Genomic DNA, 13,188 nt, shown 5'->3' on the forward strand with positions numbered 1-13,188 from the left:
TGGGCATGAAAGAAAACTTTGTAGCAAACGTGGTGAAAATCGAATTGGAGCGTCAATTGCTGGATGGGACCTAGGGTTGGTCCTCTCCATGTCCTCTATGGTTCCTCCGCGCTGTCTCAAACGCCGTAGTTTGTACAATGTTGGGTCTCTCTCCTCCTATCGAGCGTCATGTTTCCTCCTTTTCTTTCGTCGATTCGGTAGGATTACTCGTCGTCGTAGCCGGTCAGCTGTTTCCGGGGACCAGAGGGAACTGTTTGGCCTCGGTTAGCAAGAGTCGATGGTACCACCACGAAGAGGATCAACGCACTAGGATAGGTGACGGGAACCGGAGGCGCATCAATGTCGCCAAAGTAGTATCGGATCGGAGGCACGATGGGCATGGAGATGGGACCGGCGGCGCCGATAATGACGGACCAGAAGAGGGCGGGACGCTCGCGGGCTGCCCAGCGGCAGTACTTGAGGGGAGTCGACCAGAAGAGAGGAGCGGCAGACATGATGGGCGACTAGACGGGGAGTCAGCAGGGCGTCAGATGCGAGAGAAGGGGCGTTCGTACTCAATTGACGTGAGGTTATTGCTACCGACTGGTGATGAGGATCATGGAGGAGGGTCAAGCGATTGGGCTCGGTCCAATCGCAGGAGCGGAAAAACCAAGCCGCGGGTGTCGGATTATTCTGGAGCTGGGGGGAGATGCCAAGAGGTGGAGGGCTAAGCCTGAAGGGGATATAAAACGGCTCGAGTGTAGGCGTATGCGCTTGTGAATTGGCTCTTTACGGGCAATCCTAATCAAAAATAATATCTAAAATACATCTAGAGTGTATCTATGACATAAGAATACATGCACACAGCGTTTTGGAGTGTCTGAACTCTTCAATGCCTCAAAATCATCAACAATTGATATTTCAACCCTTAAAAGCACTACCCCAAGAGGACTAGCGCCACGTCACCCCCACTCTTAGAGCTCACCAAGGCTACGTATCCCTAAACGCAAGCTCACTGCGCCTGCTGCATTGGAAGCTCCCCCGAAAGCGCAAGCTGTCCACGTCCGCTCTCAACCTTGTCGCGTCTTTTGCACCAAGAGACGAGGACGAAATTGATCAAACAAATCCTCATCACAGACTCAAGATGCGGTCGCTTTTGAGCCTCGTGCTCCTTTTGTTCGCGGCCCTGGTTTCGGCCGCGGGCACGGCTGGCAATCGACTGCTGGTCGTGTTGGATGCCGTCGAGGAGAAGGAGGCGTATTCCACCTTTTTTGCCGACCTCAACGGTACATCGTCCCATTCGATCACCTCTCATGACTTTTGCTGACTGGCGCAGAACGAGGATATCAGATTACATACGAGTCCCCCAAGAACAGCGCTCTGAGCTTGTTCCGTCTCGGCGAGAGGAACTATGATCACCTCCTCTTCCTCCCCACCAAGGTCAAGGGTTCGTGATGATATCTTGGGTCTCACAGGAAGTGAATATGCTGACTTGGGCGCAGGTCTCGGCCCCAACTTGACCCCCAATACCATCCTCGACTTTATCAACGCCGGCGGAAACATCCTCCTGACCATGTCCTCGACCCACGCTGTTCCTACATCTCTCGTCTCCGTCCTCGCTGAGCTCGACATTGCGCTGCCCGTCGAGCGCACCGGCAAGATTGTCGACCACTTCAACTTTGACACCATCTCGGCCGCCGAGTCCCACGATGTCCTCGTCCTGGACGCTCCCCGAAACGTCCGACCTGGTCTGAAGGACTACTTTGAGATTCCCGGCGCCCTGCTTGCTGTGTCCAATGCCGTTGGCCACACTCTGGGCTCCGGACCTCTCCTTACACCCATCCTCCGCGCTCCTCCCACCGCGTACAGCTACAACCCCAAGGAACAGGCCGAGACTGTTGACCCTGATGAGCTGTTTGCTGCTGGAAAGCAGCTTGCGCTGGTCTCGACCATGCAGGCTCGCAACTCGGCGCGCTTCACCATCATTGGTTCCGCCGAGATGCTCCAGGACAAGACCTTTGACACCAAGGTCTCCCGAAAGGGCGGCAAGGTGCTGTACCCCAGCAACCGCGAGTTCATCACCAGCTTGGCGGGCTGGACTTTCAAGGAGCTTGGTGTGTTGCGGGTTAACAAGATCGAGCACCACCTCGTGGGCGACAACGAGACCAACCCTGAAATCTACCGAGTCAAGAACGATGTGGTATGTTTGGTGAAATTGACTGATATCTGAATTGATGGCTAACGTGCAGTAGACCTACAGCATCTCCGTCTCCGAGTATGCCTGGCGTAGCTGGATGCCCTTTGAGCTCCCCCCTGGCGACTCGCTCCAGCTCGAGTTCTCGATGCTCTCGCCCTTCCACCGCCTGGACCTCAAGGCCACGCATGTCGACGAGCACGCCACCGTCTTCAGCACCAACTTTACGCTGCCCGACCAGCACGGCATCTTCAACTTCAAGGTCAACTACAAGCGACCCTTCCTGACCAACGTTGAGGAGAAGAACACTGTCAGCGTGCGACACATGGCCCACGACGAGTGGCCGCGCAGCTACGTCATCTCGGGCGCCTGGCCCTGGCTGACGGGTATTGGAGCCACTGTCACTGGCTTCTTGGCGTTTAGCGTTATCTGGATGTACAGCCAGCCCGTGGCCACCTTGGAAAAGGGCAAGAAGACGCAATAGATGGAGCAGTGAATGGGAGAAGGGAATGGAATGTACAATGATTTTCTTATTATAGCAACGCCATGATCAGGAGTCGTGGGTCAGTTGCGTGTGTAGAGTAGGAACAAAAATGGGATGAATATAGAATGCATTTGTCGACTACAGGCTCCAGCGTATTCATACTGTCGAGCAGCTAGAGCTCTGTATTAATGTGTCTACGAGTATTCACGGGCCTCAAGATGCGCACCAAGCAGTTGAACTATCAAAGGCATGCACACTACCCATGAAAATGTCAAGATACAACCATGATGCCCTCAGATTAGCTCTCTTGGGTTCTCACTGACAACGCGCGGCTGTGGACAGTGAATAACGCCAAACATGTAAAACATGTACGCCGCTGCTGCCTGCAAATTTGGCTTTTTGGTCGTTCAATCATCACCGGGCAAAATAGTTTGTATCTCAACTCTCCATCCCCTCCTCCCACTCCCGCACCTCTTCCCTACCGCAAAAGCAGGACAAGCCTGCTCCGATTGAAAACTATAGTGCAAAACATGTACGTCTCCGCAAGCCCAGAACGGGTATCGCGTGTGAGAACAGCTTCTTGGTGAAGAGTGTCGGTCATTGCGGCTATGGAAAGTCCTGTTTGGGTGAGTGAAGGGTTGCGGAAGGAGAAGAGAGGGGAGGAGAAAGTTGGAGGAAGGCTTGCTCAGATCTCTGTTCTTGAATTTGGGTCATGTATCATTTCGCAAGTGGTTCTTTGAGAAGATCCGACCAAGCGAAAGATATACCAAGCTCATGTGAACATCTTCATCACTGCAGCCGCTGGCGGTATCGCAAGGCGATAGAGTCAGCTCGGGTCTGTGGTACGGTGGCCATGCCGGGGAGAGAAAGTGCAGCGAGGGGGAGGGAGAGGTGATGGGCGGAGGGGTGGGTGTTGCAATGCCTGTAGGCATCGAGGGTGCTGACAATTGGGGATTCGACTGTGTAGTGCCCGAGTGAGTGTGCGCGAGCGGGCGGATGAAGTCAGGAGAGGGATGGTGAAGTGGTTGTCGGAACGTCGCCTTTGCTGGTCATGGGGAGGAAAGAAAAGAAGGCAAGAATGTGGTCGGAGAAGCTGGCTTTTGTAGGCGGAAAAAACGTGCACGCAATCAGTACATTTCGGGTAAATAAAAACAGGTCTATTGTTAACTGTAAACGGCTGTGATTCATGGTCCAAAAGAAGTGATAAAAAAGTGAAGTTGAAGGTCAGTGAATCAGAGTCGAAGTCGCGTTTGGTCGCGTAGACTTGGGATAAGGCTGACAGCGCCAAGCTGTGGCTGCTCGATTGTGGCTGAGCGCCACTTTTTGCTGAGCTTCTGAGACCTGGACCCTCTTCAGTCCAACGAGACGAGGCTGGGAAAACTTGGGCGCGACAACATCTGGCTTGCTGTCACTAGAAGCCGTTTAATCTGTCAATCTTGACTACTCGCACAGCGTAATCGTTAAGATGGTACGTTCTACTGAAATTCAAGGTGTGTGTATCTGGCTGACTCTTCCAGGCTCGAAACTCGGAAAAAGCGCAGTCGATGCTGTTTCGCTTCCGCGAAGCCCAAGCAGCAGACCTAGGCATCATCGACGCCGGCCGCACCCGCCGCCCCAAGCTCATCACCGAAGTCGAGGCCATCCCAGCATGCGAGAAGTGGCGCGGCCAGGTCCTAAAGGAGATCTCGCGCAAGATGTCGCGCATCCAGGACCCCATCCTCAGCGACTACCAGATCCGCGACCTCAACGACGAGATCAACAAGCTCATGCGCGAGAAGCACATGTGGGAGGTGCAGATACGCAATTTAGGAGGGCCGAATTACATGCGCGGTGGAGGAAAGATATACGATGAGCAGGGTAGGGAGATACCTGGTGGTGGCAAGGGATACAAGTACTTTGGTCGCGCAAGAGAACTCCCAGGCGTCAAGGAACTATTCGAAGCAGCACGCACCAAAGGACAAGACGAGAAGCCTCTGGAGGAGAGGAGCGAGCTGCGGCGCAACGTGGACGCGGCCTACTACGGATACGCGCCTGACGAGGAGGACGACGAGATGCTGGCGTACGAGGCTGAGAAGGAGAGGCAGGCTGTGGAGCACATGCTCGAGACGGGGAGCCGAGACGTGCCCGATGGGTGGGAGCCTCTGCCGGGTGATGGAGGGGATGGGGTGACGTGGGAGCTGCCGACGTTGGAGGAGGTGCAGGAGGAGTTGATTGATCGGAGGAGGAGGAAGTTGCTGGATCAGCTGTGATGAAGATGGGCGGGAAACTCTTTTTCATCCAACGGCTGCTATCCACGTAGTTGTGTTTGGTGGTCGAGTGGCTTTGTACTGGCCTGTTCTATCTATGGTGGATGTTTGACGGGGACGTTTTCTAGTCACGATTTGGCGTTTCGGACGGCAACAATACTCCTAGCTGTATGTATTCAAAGGCGCAACGGTTTCACGGGATCGGGCTGGTAGTTCAAAAACGAGGTGGAGGTTACATTACGTAGGTAAGGGGGTTAAAAGATATGCGAGATGTCGACAACTCAGAGCATGACGATACTAATTATGGCCACCAAATATTCGGTCCTCGCAAGGCTAACGACCCTGGGCATAATACGGTGAGTATAGGCCAGGACGGCGCCCGCGTTCCCCGGGCTGTCATTGCATGAACGGGCAAGTCCGCAGGGGTCATGGATCGAGTTGATGATGGGTAAATTAATTAACAATGGGAGCCGTTTATGTTTCGTTTCACGCGCGCTCTAAGGGAGTGTGTCCATTAGTCGAGATGGTGATCTGTCTCACTCCTCGTAAGTTTTATCTTTTTTTTTTTTTTTTTTCTCTCATCGGCAGAGAAAGGATCCCATGCCGTGTTTCAGGGTCGCCTACGAGGGGAAAGAGTTTCAGCTCGGGGTGACGATCGTTATAGCCCCTTGGGACGGGAGCAAAGAAAGGGAAAAGGGAAGAGGAGAGATGCATGTTTGGACCCCTGTCGACCGCGTTGGGCGCTGGACCCCTGAGGACAGCTTCCCGTTTTGGATGGGTCTAGAGAGGGGGGGACTTCTGACGGGTGGTCTCAGGCATTGTCCATTGTCTCTTGTCTTTCAATGTCTTGAAGTCTTTGAGGAGATGAACCGCATTGATGGATATGGATGTGAGAGTTACATCGTTGTGTAGGTGATGAGTGAGGTGAATGGCTTCACGTAAAAAGCCGAGCTGCAAGAGACGGCATTTCTTCAAAAACCCACAGAATTCCCATCCCATGATAACCCACCATGCAGAGCAAGGCATTTGCATTGGCGTCGCGACAAGGGTATAACGTGGACAAGGCGTGCCCGCCGCTGGTTCAATTTCTCTCATCCAATCTGACCCCCAAGATCGTCACTTGATGTCTTGGCCCTTGGGCGGGAAATGGAAAAGAATGGGACCTTAGAATGGGGACCTCTTTCTCTTCCCTCTCTTTTTCCCTCCTATGCATCGCCATCCTTCGCGTGGTCTTTTTTCAACTTTTTCGAGGCGCAGTGCACCATCTCACTCCTTTCAGGTTCCGTCTCGTCTCACGCACGAAATTCCCAAGATAGAAGAGCGGGCTTTGTTGGCTGTCTGTGGCAGTGTCTTTTACTCTCTCTTGGGAATTGTCTGTCTCTACTTGATCAAGCTTGGACTCTCTCTTTGCTTTCTTTTCTTGCAAATTCCTCTGCTTCGGCGCTCTTTTTCGACCCCGCGACGGCGCCATTCCGAGCCCCTGAATTGTGAACCTGGTCTAGTTCAGCCTCAGCTCCATCCATCGCCAACTCGACCTTGCTCTCCCGTCATTTGAGCCTTTTCAACAACCACACACTCCTTTTTTGGCTTCTTGGTCTCGACTAGACGAGCAATGATCTCTACAAGAGAATCAAGTTGAAGAACAAAAGACTTTATCCATCTTGGATATCCTCTTCATCTTATTTGTCCACGGCTCGACGCCGTACCTGACGGGTTCCCATTCTAAAATTATACCATTTAAATTAGCCCACTTGGTTTACCCATCTTGCGCCTCGTGGGCCCTCCCACCCCCGTTGAGCCGGACCCTTAACGGTAAGTCTCTGGGCAACGGCCTTCTAGAAAGAGAACTTGCAGGACAAGGAGACAACCTTGAACAAGCATACTTTCTCTGGGGAACGTTCACAGAACCTGAGGCTCATGAATGACATAGATTCTTTCCCGTCCACTCGAGATGGTGTCCTTTTTTGGCCTCAAGCTTGGAGGCGATAGGAAAAAGTCTCAGTAAGCACCACCACTCTTCGCTCCTTCCATCCACTGACATTTTGGACAGCGACAAGACCAAGGCCACCACAAAACAGATTCAGCACCTGCATCGAACCGATCAATCAGACCTCACACCAAAGGATGTTCATCAACTCACAGCCAGCAACTTGCCGCTCCCGAGCACCCCCGGCGCCCGCCCCGACACATCCTCCTCCAACCGCGACCTACAATGGCATCGCGCCCCCTACATGAATGCCCCGGCGGCCGCTGGAGGAGCTTCCTCCATGGTCGACCTCAGCGCTCCTCGAGCTCCCGCCATGGGCAACCCTCGATTCCACTCATCCGACGTTAATCTCAACACGCGCTTCGCCAACGGAAGTTCCACGAGTCTTGTTGCGCCGGGTCCCATAGGGGGTGGTGGTCCTACGGGGAATAGACCTGGCACGCCTACACGACCAGGCACCGCGGCTTCGAGGAGGGACGTATCGGATAACCCCTTTAATGTGCACTTTGGAAAGGATTCGGTTAGCAGTATACCTGGGACGCCTATGGACGACAGCAAGAGCACCTTTGAGCAGTTCGAGTTTGGTTTGGGGGATGATGCTTCGAAGGACCACAGCAAGGAGCAGGCCACTAACGGGTATCCCTCTCCGCCGCCGTCAATCGTCAACGCTGAGCGACCATTTTCACCCGCCAGTCAAGAAACCAACCGACCTTCGAGCAGTCGCCGCAATGTACCCGCCCCTAGTGGACTTCGTAACGTCGATGTGGCCGGCCCTATGGCTCTTCCTAGCCCTGCTGCCTCGGTTGCACGCTCCAGTGAGGATATCTGGGAGGCACCCGTCATTCGCAACGTTCAGGCTAAGCGCGACACCCTGACGTTCCACACCCCTCGCCGACAGAGTTTTGCCATGGAAGTTGACGAGCTTCGGGCTCGTGAGGCTGCTAAGCCTATGGTGGAGGGACTGGCAGGAAACTTTTCGGGTTTCGACTTTGGAGAGACTGTCAGAAGAGGGAGTGTTGGAAATAGGAGCTTGGAGACCCCTACGAGCGAGACCTCGGTGAGCCCGACTGATACGACAGTCAAGCCGAGAGCGTTTGGTACGGCGAGAACCGCGAGCCCTCTGAGAACGATGCAGTCGAGTCCGAGCCTGAGTTTGAGCGAGACAGGATCGACCAGGGCGCGCAACACGAGCGATGCGACTTCGCCTCTTTCCACGGTGTCAACTGCTGAGGATACACCACGCATCCAGACTCCTCAACCCCCTCAGCACAAGCCATCTCAGCAGCTTCAACCTTCAAAGGCTCTCCAGCCTGGCCAGATTCCTCAGTCTTTGCAGGTCTCACGGCCACTCTCACCCTCGCGATCTCCCCAACCTTCACCTCTTTCACAGCCTCCTCAACTTCAGAATCAGTCTCCTCAACCGTCTCCCACACTTCCACCGGACTCGATGCACTACCGACAACTCTCGGATCAATCTCGAAAGGCCTTTGACCAGTCCTCGTTCAAGTTCCCCGATGCATCCGCGACTCTGCAGCCTCCTCACTCTGCTCAGCTACCTCCCAAGCAGTATATGCCATATCAGCCTCCCAACTCTTCTCCCCCGACGCGACCACTCCCGTCGCCATATCGATCTCCTACCGCTCCTCTTCCTCCGCCTCCTCAGATGAACATCCAACCAAACACACCTCCTAGTCCAGCTGGCACCTCGGCGGGCACCTCAGGAGCACAACCTGGCTACATGTCTCGCCCTCTCGACCCTCCACCGCGCGGCTTCCGACCCCGAGTTGACTCAGACCCTCAAGCCCGCCGGCCTCTCCGCGTTCCTCCTCCGCTTGTCGACCGATCTGCTACTGTTCCTGTCCTCGGTGGAGGCCCCCGAAGCCCCTATGGTCCACCCCCTGATGAGGGCAACTACTTGCGCTCCGAGAGCTCACCACGTGCGGCTCCGGAACCACCTCGAACTGCAAGCCCCTTCTCCACCCGAGCTCCCATCGAGGGCGACTTTCCCATGTCAAAAGGTCTTCCCCGTGGCCGCAAGCCACCTGGCATGGAGCCTACTAGCCCCGAAAGCACATTTGGCCTAGGTCCAAGGAAGCAGCGCCGCCAACGCCCCATGTATCCTCCTCCTCGAGCTGAAGCCTCTCCTACACCCGAGTCGCAGCACAAGGATTCAGCCGAGGGCCACGGCTACGCTCTCCCCAGCTGGGACGACTTTGGCGGAGCCAACCCTCACCGCTCGGCTATGCCTCTTCCTCTCTCGCCCTTCCATACCGACTTCCCTCTTCAGTCTCCTGCGCAGGCGACCGATGAGTCGTTGAGTCCTCGCTTTGGAGGGCAGTATACGTCCTCTCCCATCTCGCCTACCCCCCCGAGCCTGCCTTCGCCGTCTTTCCCATCGCTGCAAAAGTCCATCTCCAGCTCGAGTGAGAATCTTGCCCGCAGCTTCGACATGGCCGCAGACGGCAACTACCACAGCGCACCCGAGCCGAATCCCACTAGGCCACTCATCTCGCCCGTCATGGTCGACTTTGTACCACCCCGAGACCAAAGCGCTACGCGCGTCGAGGCCAAGCGGGCGCCTCCAAGACCAGCTCCCATCAAGGTCCCAACGACGACCTTAGGTGTCGGACCAGAGTCAGGCAGAGTGCGGACACCCAACCCTGTCGTGGACGAGTTCAACCCGGGCTTCATCTAGCTTGCCACGCCCTCATGACACATTTGCATACATATCGTCCGTCTCTTCTTCTTTTCGTACATGATTTATCACCAAAAATCTTTCCCTTTGTGGATATGGCGTGTCATTCGTTTATAGATTTACCCTTACATACCCCCGTCCCCCTCTGTCTGAGCCTTTCTTTTTTACTTTATTATATTTCTTGTATATATCCTGGCCAATCGTTTGGGACATGACTAGTGGATAATGTTTAAGGGTTGGATATCCGGAGCTTTGGATCACATTTGCCGGGCTGGATTATACATATGACTTTATGCAAGACCTGTCCATACTCGGCAGCATTGAAGTTTGTTGACTGAGCCGCTGTGTGCCAATTGTGACCTACCTTTCACCACCTCTTTCCTCGAGGCTCTTGGTATATATTGCCTGGGGTCTACCCTGGATAAGTATTCTAGTCGTAGAGGTGTTGCCTGCTACAGGGTGTCACAAGCTTGAAGTCTCTCATATATACCTTTGTTAGCCCAAGAAGATGGGAGTTGGAATAGTGATGAAACTCTTGGAGTATGTACAAGATGTGTGTATATAATATAATATGAAAGGAGTGTTCAAGTACTAAAAGCAAGTCTAATCTAAGTCGTGTATACCGCATGAAACATTGTGTCTAACATTATCATTCTGACCGGTCCATGAAGAAAGTGAACTCCCTCCAGCCGCTCTGCCATCCTCTAGAGGCAGAAGATGGCATAAGATCGCCATCCCCAACGGTCGGCAACCACACAAGTCTTGGGTTCAACCCTGCGAGCAGCCATGTGGCATCCATGGTCACTGTAAACCCAGACTATCACGAGAATCAGTAAACTACTTGAACCTCAGAGGAAAGGGTTTCTTACGTCCACACTTGTCGTTGTTGAGAGCATCAACCCTGAGAGACTTGACAGCATAGTCCTCGACACCCTCAAGCTCCTCGTCAAAGACGACGCAGCGGTCGTGGGCGTTCTCGTCAATGGTCCACTTTGTGATTGACTTCTTGCAGTCGCGGTCCGAGTTTACGGTGCCTTCGAGGAGGGGGCGGGGTGGGGGGAGGGGGGACTTGGCTGAGACGGTGAGGGTGAGGGCGGCGGCGGCGAGGATGGTGGTGACCTTCATGTTGACTGTTGGTGGTTGATGTAGTTGTCAAATGCTGACTTGTGAGCTGTGTTGTTGTAGTGGTGAGTGATGCTGATGATGAGATGGAACATGAGTGACTATGCTAGGCCCTTTATAGGAGATAGAATCCATTCATGTTGAGGATATCTACTCTTCCCATCTCGTATCCTCCCTAGATCCTCTCCCCCATGATCACCAACAGTCTCAAACAACGTTGCATACTCTTTCACAATGTCTCAAAACAACCTGACGAGAGAGTGCTCTACACGAGGCCTGCGCTTACATCCATTGGATGGGTCGACACAGCTGCATGTGGATCCTCTTCTGCCCCGGGTCGACAAGAGTCTAGAAGCCTTTGGTTATTTTTAGATACCTGCCCTATGAGGACCCTTGGTGCGCGATACGATTGATGCAGATGCAGAGCTGCTACGTAGTATACATACATCTGTTTAAATGTTGGGCATATGATGCGGGAGGCGCCGTGATCTACGCTCCCGTGTTATGCAGGGTAGTCCTTGCGGGGATCACAGGGTCTTTGGACCGACATCCGTATTTGATGGTATCAATCTTACGGTGGACTGAGGCTGAGCATTGTCGCATACATCTTCGGCATGCCCGTTTACGGATCATCGCTTTGGTTTTGATGCTTCAGTCTTGGAGCCGTAGGCGGTAAAGGGACAACAGTGTTGGGCTCTGTCTGGATTACTGAAGGCCTCGATCCACAGCTATACGCATCAGCTCATACCTTGAGCTTTCACGAGAGAGTTGGAGCGAGCGGCTGTGGGAAATGGGGCTATGGCACTGATCTTGTCTTGAACCATTTTATTGTAGTATACACAAGTTGCAACCATCATCGCTTCTTCATACATTTTACCTCATAAACTTGTTCCTCATGTCCATGCCATCTCCGCATGCTCAACTATGCAAACCCGTCTAATTCAAAAACATGCGCAAGTTACCGCCAATATGCTTCAAATCCAGCAAGAATGTATCATGCCCAAACATGCTCATCTCCTCACTCAACTCCATATGTGTGACGTTCCTGTTACCCGCCAGCCGAACCGCCTCTGCTACCTCGCGCTGCTGCCAAGCTGGAAACAGAATATCGCTCGCGACGCCCATGACCAGTGTTGGGATATCGCGTAGGGGCGCTAGGCCGTGGATCAGGTCCTCTGGAGGTCGGGAGCTGGGCACAGCAGTTTCGTCTGAAGGGTCGGGGTGTGAGTTGGGTTGTTCCTCGTATGGCTGCGCGGGAAGGGTAAGACTGCAGGCGTCTGACGAGAGGGTTGAGGCTTCGCCCGAGGCAACCTGCTTCTCACGTTCGGCGCGACGGTCTCGTGTGGCTCGCTGGTTCTCGATACCGAGGTCAAATAGATCCATGGCCTTGCTGACGTATAACAGACTGTTGGGATCGTAGTTTAGACACCACTTCTCACCAGCGTGGTCGAGGTATGTCTCGATGAGGAAATCAGGGCACAGAGCCGGCGGTTTACTCGAGTCGGCGCGACGGCGGCCGAAGCGCATTTCCCACTCAGGGCCCGATCGGTATGTAACGGTGGCAATCTCACGGGCAAGCTTCATACCGGCGTGAGGAGGCACCTTGCCGTAGTAAAAGCCTCGGTTCCAGTTGGGGTCCATCATGAGCACCTGTCGCTGAGTGTGTCGCATAGCGATACTGTAAGGGTGAGACCGAGCGCATCCGCTGATGGACACAATGCGACCAACTCGCGAGGGAAAGAGAACACCTGCAGCGAGAGACTGCATGCCGCCCATAGACGAGCCTACTGAGGCATACAGTTTGTCGACGCCAAGGTAATCGAGAAGACGGAACTGAGCGCGGACCATGTCGCCCATGGTAAGGATAGGGAATCGAGTCGCATATCGTTCGCCATTGCCCGGGTCTATACTGCTTGGCCCTGTTGAGCCATTGCAGCCGCCAATGACGTTTGTGCAAATGACATGGTACTTGTTCGTGTCGAGAGGACCACCAGGTCCAATAAACTTTTCCCACCAGCCAGGCTTCGGGTTTGCCTCTGTCGAGTGAGCGTGGGAGGAGGCCGAAAGGCCGGTATGGAGGAGTATGACATTCGACTTGTCGGCGTTGAGCTCGCCCCAGGTCTCGTAGGCAATGTTGAACTCGGGGAGGATACCACCCCAGTCGAGCAGGAGGGGTTCCTTGCAGAGGTAGTTGAGAGTGGCTCCGGACGTGTACGAGGGTTCGGTATCGCTAGAGTCGTCGTTGCTAAGCTTGGCAGATCGAGTTTCCAAAGCGTCTAGACAAGGAAACGACATGGCCGGGTTAGAAGCAACCCCCGACTTCCGGACACTCGAGCAGTGAAGTTGGCGAGATCCGAAACGTGCAAAACCTCGCTGCGCTTCGAGTACAACTGGTCGCAGAGAGCCTGCAGGGGTAGCCAGTGCGGTCCTGAGCTGGCGGCTCGAAGCCGCGAGGGACCGGCAAGACCTCATGGCGGGTAG

The 13,188-nt window shown here is 54.2% G+C and overlaps 6 protein-coding genes across 6 annotated transcripts; 3 read left to right on the plus strand and 3 right to left on the minus strand.

Annotated features, from left to right (window-relative positions):
- Positions 1-203: 203 nt before the first annotated feature.
- On the minus strand, positions 204-494 carry NCS54_00745100 (NADH-ubiquinone oxidoreductase 9.5 kDa subunit; the record flags this gene model as incomplete). Its single annotated transcript, XM_053152879.1, has 2 exons — positions 204-250; positions 308-494. The coding sequence occupies 2 exons, from the start codon at positions 492-494 to the stop codon at positions 204-206; spliced, it is 234 nt and encodes a 77-aa protein (XP_053008854.1).
- Positions 495-1,021: 527 nt separating this feature from the next.
- NCS54_00745200 (Dolichyl-diphosphooligosaccharide--protein glycosyltransferase subunit WBP1) lies at positions 1,022-2,657 on the plus strand (the record flags this gene model as incomplete). The annotated part of the gene is made up of 4 exons (XM_053152880.1): positions 1,022-1,265; positions 1,316-1,426; positions 1,482-2,179; positions 2,232-2,657. The coding sequence occupies exons 1-4, from the start codon at positions 1,124-1,126 to the stop codon at positions 2,655-2,657; spliced, it is 1,377 nt and encodes a 458-aa protein (XP_053008855.1). The 5' UTR covers positions 1,022-1,123.
- A 1,465-nt stretch (positions 2,658-4,122) lies between these two features.
- On the plus strand, positions 4,123-4,906 carry NCS54_00745300 (Hypothetical protein; the record flags this gene model as incomplete). Its single annotated transcript, XM_053152881.1, has 2 exons — positions 4,123-4,125; positions 4,175-4,906. 2 exons carry the CDS (start codon positions 4,123-4,125, stop codon positions 4,904-4,906), a joined length of 735 nt encoding a protein of 244 aa, XP_053008856.1.
- Positions 4,907-6,854: 1,948 nt separating this feature from the next.
- On the plus strand, positions 6,855-9,585 carry NCS54_00745400 (Hypothetical protein; the record flags this gene model as incomplete). The annotated part of the gene is made up of 2 exons (XM_053152882.1): positions 6,855-6,904; positions 6,954-9,585. The coding sequence occupies 2 exons, from the start codon at positions 6,855-6,857 to the stop codon at positions 9,583-9,585; spliced, it is 2,682 nt and encodes an 893-aa protein (XP_053008857.1).
- Positions 9,586-10,289: 704 nt separating this feature from the next.
- NCS54_00745500 (Hypothetical protein) lies at positions 10,290-10,710 on the minus strand (the record flags this gene model as incomplete). Its single annotated transcript, XM_053152883.1, has 2 exons — positions 10,290-10,402; positions 10,455-10,710. 2 exons carry the CDS (start codon positions 10,708-10,710, stop codon positions 10,290-10,292), a joined length of 369 nt encoding a protein of 122 aa, XP_053008858.1.
- A 933-nt stretch (positions 10,711-11,643) lies between these two features.
- On the minus strand, positions 11,644-13,179 carry NCS54_00745600 (Hypothetical protein; the record flags this gene model as incomplete). The annotated part of the gene is made up of 1 exon (XM_053152884.1): positions 11,644-13,179. One exon carries the CDS (start codon positions 13,177-13,179, stop codon positions 11,644-11,646), a length of 1,536 nt encoding a protein of 511 aa, XP_053008859.1.
- Between the last annotated feature and the right edge of the window lie 9 nt (positions 13,180-13,188).

This window comes from Fusarium falciforme, chromosome 5 (assembly GCF_026873545.1).
Source record: "Fusarium falciforme chromosome 5, complete sequence".
In the NCBI taxonomy this organism is placed as follows: Eukaryota; Fungi; Ascomycota; class Sordariomycetes; order Hypocreales; family Nectriaceae; genus Fusarium; species Fusarium falciforme.